Below are 7,816 nucleotides of genomic sequence, written 5' to 3'. Positions count from 1 at the left end.
GTGACATGCCTAAGGTCACACAGCTATTAAACAATGGAGCAGAACTCGGACCTCCTTGAGACACTTGGGAGCTGGTGGACACCTGAGCCCCCAGAGCTGGGCACAGTCCAGGGCTTGTCCCTTGTAAGAGGGGCTGGGGCACCTGCAGCTTCGCTGTCCCTGCCTCAGCCAAGGAAAGCGGCTCCACGGCCTGACTCCATGTGCGGCTGTGAGCGCTCCACGCCCCGAGCGTTCTGGATGGGAGAGCCCAGGCCAGTGCCTTGTAGTGGGTCCTCAGCTCCAAGGGGCATCTGGCCTGAAACCACAGAGACAAAGGGGTCTCGCTTCCCAGACGAGCCCCAGAGACCCTCCAGGGAGGGAGACAGGCCCAAAGTAGCTTCACTCAGTTCAACGCCTTACCCGAAGCAGCTCACTGGAAAATGGGCAGTGCTCTGAACACCGGTCCCCTCACACTTCATCTCCCTCACGCATCCACGCACACATGCATGCACATGCAGATCACATGCGTGCACACGCATACATGCACAGCTTTACCTACAAAGAAACCGCTTCCACCCACCACCCACCCGTCGCCTGCACACGCTTGCTTTTTATGTCCCCCTCAGGCGTTTCTTTGCAGGTTGGCCCTGCTCCGGCCGCTGAAAGCCGAGGTGGCTCTGCTGACCTGAGGGGCCCTCAGCAGCCCCCACTGCCTCGGCCCTGCTCTCAGTGGAGCCACTCCTGGCCTCGGGAAGGGGCAGTTCCGTGAGCTGCAGGGCCTATGGTTTTAGACCATCCCAGGCCAACGAGACCTGTGTTGTCCAAGGGTGGCCACTGGCCCTGGGCTGCCGGCGTGGGTGTGAAGCACATCCAGCCTCCAAGGTTGAGTGTGAGCTCACATGGATAATTGTTGATACTTGTTACCTGTCGAAGTGGTGGTGCTTTGCACATAGTAAGTGAATAAAATACAAGAAAATCGAGGTAGCCTGGCCACTAGGCAACTTAAAGTCACATCAGTTTCTCACGTTACACTTCTGCTGACGGCGGGCCCAGCTATGGGAGGCTGACCTGCTTCTCTCCGTGTTGGCGGGAAGACCTGCCCCAGCCGCCTGGGGTGCATCTGTGCAAGAAGCGGGGCTCTGGGATAGGGTAGTGTGACACTCATGGCCCTCCCCGCTGACCCCACACAGGCCCAAAGTGGGCTCTGGTCACAGCCTGGTCAGCCTGTCCCTGGTTCTCAGACTGAAATCCAATCCATCTTTGTTGCTGAAAGGAACCTTAGAGGCTATGAGATGCTGGAGCCAGGCCGTGGGTCCCCCTCCTTTACACAGAGGCCCAGCAGCCTGGAAAGGGGAGGCAGCCACTGCCCACTCACTGCCCCCAAAAGCCAGCCCAGGAACCCTCCTCCCTCACCCGGTGTGGGCACCGAGCAGAGCCCTGCGGGCACAGGTACATCACCAGGAACCTGCCCTGGGCCAGAGGCACAGGGAAGGGAGTGAGTCATTACACCCCCCTCAACACCTCCCACCCCCCACCCACGTTGCAGAGAGAAGGGCTGCAGCCCTCAGGGTCAGAGGAGTGACCGAGCCTCCTGCAACGCGTGCGGGTCCAGCCGGCCCCACATGACCTCCACGCCCCGCTCCCCTCCCATTCCCTTCTGCTGCTGTGCCCATGCTGTGTTCTGAGCTTCTGGAATCACTGCTGCTGCGTTTTCATTTGTCAGCTTCTGCTGCAGGACCGAGGCTGGAATCTCCGCACTTGTGTCGTCACTGCTCTCCAGGCTCCACGCACCTTGCAGCGCTGTGTAAGCAGCTGCACTCCCTTCCTCTCTTGGAAACCAATTCTCAATCATTTCAGGTTTGCAATAAATTGTGCGACTTATGGAACAAGGGTTTTCTTCCCCCAGAGCTAATGTGTGTGTTCAAAGAGCAGAGAACAACGCAATTATAACCGTGCACCACAGCAGTTATTTTTTAGTGTTTCGAGGCCCATCTCTTTTCTCCTCATTCTGTATTGTGTACTCAGCTGATTAACTCTAATGAGCTCCAGAGAGTAACTGGCAAAACATTAGAGGAATTCATCGCCCATAAATGGGGGAAAGATGCTGTCTGTGCTTGGTGGCGCACATCCAGGAAACACACCTGATGCTTCTGAGCAGAGCCCGGATGGAACCGGATGGAATGTGCAGGCTCCTCACCCTAACAGCCAAGCGTTTCCCATCATGGAAACCGGAGCCCCCCCAGCTTCACGAGGACCTGCTGCAGAGGAAGCAGGCAGTGAAGGACGTAGGGCACCTGCTCCAGGCTGTCATTTCTGCTGTCAGAGGCCCAGGTGTTTCAGTTGGGGCATTCTCAAGTTCACCCGCAGCTCAGAGCCCAGCCCCTCGCCCAGGCAGCATTTCAGACTGAGAAGGGCGCACCTCACCCCATCCTGCCAACCTTCTCCACACATACATCACTGGTCCCGATCAGAGAGAAAGCCGGGGATTTCATCCACGGATGTAGACAAACGCAGCAATTTAACGTGAGCAGATGTGCACATGCCACGGGATGCAGTGCAGACCCTTCAGTTCCTGAGGTGGGGGGACAGTCGGGGTTCTCGGGTTCAGCTCCTGTGCAACACCCATGGTGTGAAAGAGCACGCTGGCTGGCCCACTGACGAGACGCGCTGGCAGTGAGCGGTGTGTCCCAGAACCCAGTGCCCGCCCACCAGCTGGCCTCCAAGCTGAGCGTAAGCCTCAGCCGACCCTGACGTGTGTCATTTGAAGCTAGGGTTTGGGGATGGTCACACGGAAAGTGCAAATCAAAGCTTCACCCATTTCCCCCCAAATTTCTAAGGCCCATGCCATGCGTGGAGAACAGTCGACAGACACCTCGCCAAGCCAACAGGTATTCACTGAGCATCGACTGTGCTGCAGGCAGAGTGCCGAGGCTGAGCCGGGCTGACCCCCACTTTCAGGGAGCATGTTCCCCATCTCCGTGGGGAGTCCTAGGAAGGAAACTCGTAGGAGTTTAGACTGATGGGTGAATGCGAGTCCACGCTGTCAGCAGAGATTGACCGACACACAGAATGGAACAGAGTACCTAGAAAAGGCTGATCTGCAAAGGGGAGAAGTCCGGAAGTAATGAGGGTGGGGCTCACGACCGTGTGATACAAAACTTCCTACGTGGTGAAGAGAACACCTGCGCCCTCACCTCAGACCACACAGGCACGAACACGTCAGCCAACCCCAGGGGACCACATAGAAGGAGACTGTCTTTGTGACCCTGGAGGAGGGAGACTTCATAAACAAGATCAAGACACTCGAACCACAAAGGAGATCCATCAGTTTTACTACATAATTAGAAACTGTAAGATAAGATTCGCTAAATAAGGTAAAGACAACTGGTAGAGACCGACAGGAGATGCGTAACAAAGGATGAACAGCTGGAGACAAAGAACACGGAGCCAACCAGGGAGGACGCCCCAGCAGAAAAGGGGGTAGGCTCGCAGACCAGCCGCCCCGACGTGCCCGGCCCCCACCTCCCGCCTGCCCAGCGCTGTGTCACCTGCACTCAGGGCTGAGTCAGCCACCCTGCTCTGGAGGCTCACCCATGGTCTGACACCGCGCCCACCACCCCCACCCCACCAACTACAACTCGAAGCTCGAACACGGGGTGGACGGAGCACACATGTCACTCTCATGACACAGATGGGAATAAAGTATCTTTTAAAAGGATGCACTCTTGAAGAAAATTTTAATTTAAAAAGAATCAAAAGAAAAACCAGTGCCTAAATCTTTATTTTTCATAACCTACATTTTTTCAAATTAGACAGTTTTACACTGAAGTGACACAAAAGGAAACTTAAATTACCAATAGTTTACACGTAAGCTTGATTCCAGTCTCAATGAAAAGAAGCAGAACAAAAACAAAAGCTCTCGGCCAAGCGTCCAGCCCCCCGGGAGCTGGGCTCAGGCCCCTCCTCCAGCTGCGATTGTCACTGCTCCCCGGGGACACTCGCCTGCCCCGCTGCGGCCTCCCCACGGCCACAGAAGGCGCTCCTGCTGCTGGAGTGACCAGAAGTGATGCCATCACAGGAGGCCTGGTCAGAACAGCAAGACGCTGACTCCTAAAAAGCAACTACACTGCTTGAAATTCACATCTGGTGAGGCGCCAGGGTCTCACCCTTACACTTCAGGAGGTGCGGGTCGTCACATAGCTGAACAGGCGAGAGCGCCGTTGTGGCTGTGGTACCTCTGACTCTGCACCTCGAGACACTGTTGGGGGAGGAAGAGCCACACGGGCAGCTGCACGTGGCAGAGCTGCCCTCCCAGCTTCCTGCCCTGCACCTTCCGTTCTTTTCTGAGGAGGATCAGAAAGGTGGGGGCCGTTGGGCACGCACCCTGGCTTAATTAGAAAGGATGCTGCAAAAATCACCCCCGAGTGGGGTCAACTCTAGAAGCCAGGACTGCAGAGGGGGCAGTGTAGGCCACGGCCGCCACAGGCCACCTCCACCCATCCTCCAACGGCAGCAGCACGGGGCCAAGCACACGCCTCCAGGGCCTCGGGCTCCAAGAGGGTGCGGATTCAGGCGGTGACATTCGGGGGTGACGGTGGCTGGCGACATCCACCCCCTCCTCCAGCACAGACTGCAGCGTCAGGGGATCTCAGCACTGGGAGCTGGCCTTTCTGACTCCTTCTACAGCACTCACCAGTTTGGGTGCAGGAGGCCAGTTATTTCTGATCTTTCAGCCAGCAATCTCACAACCACAAAGAAGCAAGGTCCCCCGTTCCTTCCTGGGGCACCAGCAGCATGGCGCCATGCAGGCCTCGCGCTAGGACAGAGGCGCTGCTCGAGGGAGACACCGTTTCCTCCGGCGGGAGGGTCGCGCGAGCCACCTGTGATTCTAGGTAGACTCATTTCTTACTTTCACTTGAGATCCTGCCAGTTTCTACTTTCTGGATTATACCTCAAAAACCCTTTCACATTAGCTGTGATTAGTACATATTTACATACTTTTAGGAAGAGCATGAAAATATTGGAAGGTTTTAATAAGACTTTTCATCTCCCTTTCACAGCAGCAAAGAGGCAGAGTCAGCCCAACACACCAGTACAAGAGAAAAAGAAAAAAACTCAACGAATTAAAATAATGTTCAAACCACAACACTGAGTTTATCTACATCCAGCTCAATAGCAACATTTATAATATATCAGTTTTTATCAGATTTTTCTCTGTAGGGAACCTTTTTAATATGTTCTGATTACTTACAACTGTACAAGCAAACCACACGCTCCCAAGTGCACATGTATAATACAGTATCAACTATTTGCACTTACAGGATTTCTCAACAATCTGAAGAAAGACCAACTGCTTAGGACCTCCCGGTGTCACAGCACTGCCGCCACGTCCTGTCCTGCAGCACGCTCACTCAGCAGCCCGAGCGACACAGAGCCCACGCAGCTGAGCAGCGGCAATCACTCGCACCAACCCAGGGGCCGGTCTCATGGACTCTAAGCTGTCCTATACAAAAGTTAAGGCAAAGTCATTTTCAAGTTTAAATAAAATTCAAGTCTTTAAATATTGGATGGAAATCATGTTAAAAAAAAAAAAAAAAACCTCAGGCTTGTTAAATAACATTTTGTGGAATAAACTGTATGGTTACATTTAGCAGGAAATATTCTTATTTTAATGTCTGCTGCTTAGCACACTTAAAGGAAAAATTTAGGTATTTTAAAACAAAATAACTTATGTTTAACTTTATCATCAACTGCTAGCTTTAGTGCATGTGTGTTCTTCTGAGAGCAGCACTTTCAGAAGGGTCCATGAGACCCTCGTCTTGGGAAGAGAGCGGGAAACTGGTCCTCCACAACCACACGGGCACCACAAACACTTTCTCTCACAATTCAGGAATGTTCCGAGCTGCGCACCAGTGCAGAGGGATGGGGAGGCACCCCGGCAACGGGCCGATGCAGGAGCCGGCTCCACACCCTCCCTGCCAGCTCGCGGGAGTAAGACAACATCAGGGTATCATTTTGCGATAACGTGTCAGTGGGCAACAAAGTTTATGTTCTCATGTAGGTTCCATTCACAATGTGCTTTGGGTTTATCTCACTTAACAGCCACTTGAGACTGGAGTGAGAAGCTGGTTACTTGCTGGCAGGACAGGAGGGCTCTTGGGGTGCTCTGCAGGGTCACTCTGCCCAGGCGATCAAAACGGGCTAGACTTAAGAAAATGCTAGAACCCTTGTCAAGATTCTGAATGGATGGACACCTCCAGGCCAGCGTGCGGCGCCCTCTGACCCATACCACCTCCGGGCTACACTCAGCATTGCCCCGTGCCTCAGTCCCACTGTCCTCAGCCTCATCCATCGGTCTGGACATCTTAGAGATATGCACTTGCTAACCAGTTATTTTAAAAAATGAAGTAGCATAGTTCTGCTTAATTTAGAAAAACTCACTATATATATAGCTTGCATTCATAGTCACATGGAGGTTTAATAAAAAATATCAATTTGTTAGGATAAATGCATTTTATATCCTGAAAAAAATCAGACTTATGCATCATCTCCAGTTAAGCACCAACCTAAAATAAGATTTATATTAATTAAATCCTGAAAAATAGATTTTTTTCAAGAGGGGGGAAATCCGACTCATAGAAGAAAAATAACTTGCAGGCACCTCGGGGACCTTATCTACACTGCAACCTCCTAACCAGCAGCTCACTCCCGTCTCGAGAGGGACAGTGCTTCGTTGTGGCGACCCCAGCTCCTCGCAGCCCGCCAGACCTTGGTACTCACTGAGGGGACCTGGGGAGGGTGCTCTGTTCTCTGTGCGGATGTTGCCCCGCAGCTGGGGGTGAGGGCCGGTGCCCCAGTGGCCTCCTCTGGTCTCTGGGTGGTTTCGGGCTGGACTTGGGGGCAGGGGGCTCCCTCTCGGCGAGCTTCCTCTCTTCCTTCCCACAGCTGACAGTGTTTAGCTTCTGCTCTTTTGGGGGCTGCAGTGGGGGCGGCGGCGGCTCCCTACTCGTCCTCTGACAGATCTCTGCGTAGCTGGGTTTTCGCAGTTCCTGGGAAGCAGACACAGCTCTGGGGTTACAGGACAGCATGCGAAGGTCAAGGTCACTTGACGTAAAGTTCAAAGAGATTCAACTGTAACTAAATCTCCACACTCTAAAGTACTGTTACTTTTAAATAAAAAGTTTCCACATTTCAACAATGAGTTTCCACTGCAGCCCATCTTTCCTTCCAAGATACTCTAGAAACACGTGGTAAAAACAGGTAAAACTGGAAAAGGTGTGGGGATACAAAGTGCCAACTAAACTCCTTCCAGCCTCTGGCCTTCTGGCGTTTCTGAGCCACATTCCAGCCAGAAAGGAGGCGAAGACACCAGACGCCTAGAGAAACACAGAGGCAGCACGTGCTTCCACGCCAGACACCCTGTGCAGCCCAGTGCGAGCCTCAGGGATGCAAGGCAGGTGAACTGCAACACGGCTCCAGGGCATCTGGCAACGACCACGGGCTGGGGCTCGGGCAAGAGCTAAAAAGGTTTAAAAAGTGAGCGGGGCTTGCAGGTAAGTGGAGGATGAAGGTTAAGACAGAAGAGAACATTTAAAGCTACGTCACCTCCATCAACTGCTTATTAACTTAAAAATAACTGTAACTTATGAGAAAACCTAGTGGACAAGAAGCGCTTAACTTCCAAATCCAGGTGATTAAAGCCCACCCGGCATCAAGCTGACAACACAGATCAGACAGAAAGGAGTCGGGACCAGCACCCAGGGGAGGAGACAAGAGGAGGGGCCAGCGGCCTGGGGCGGGGCTGGGCCAGTGGCCCTGGTCCCAACATGCTCAGGTG

The 7,816-nt window shown here is 53.2% G+C and overlaps 1 protein-coding gene across 9 annotated transcripts in view; it reads right to left on the bottom strand.

The window, feature by feature from the left end:
- Positions 1 to 3,742: 3,742 nt before the first annotated feature.
- The window catches only part of LOC102531930 (la-related protein 4B-like), a 71,803-nt gene continuing 67,729 nt past the window's right edge, over positions 3,743 to 7,816 (bottom strand). For all 9 annotated transcript variants that reach the window (XM_072955008.1, XM_072955002.1, XM_072955010.1 and 6 more), the window contains 2 exons: positions 6,760 to 7,028; positions 3,743 to 5,482 (listed from right to left, as the gene is read on the bottom strand). In XM_072955008.1, the coding sequence (XP_072811109.1) occupies positions 5,473 to 5,482; positions 6,760 to 7,028 (279 nt within the window). In that variant the 3' untranslated portion in view covers positions 3,743 to 5,472. The remainder of the gene's footprint in view (positions 5,483 to 6,759; positions 7,029 to 7,816) is intronic.

Source organism: Vicugna pacos, chromosome 35 (assembly GCF_048564905.1).
Source record: "Vicugna pacos chromosome 35, VicPac4, whole genome shotgun sequence".
NCBI lineage: Eukaryota > Metazoa > Chordata > Mammalia > Artiodactyla > Camelidae > Vicugna > Vicugna pacos.
Note: the sequence above shows the minus strand (reverse complement) of the source record. Positions and strands in the feature narration are given on the sequence as shown.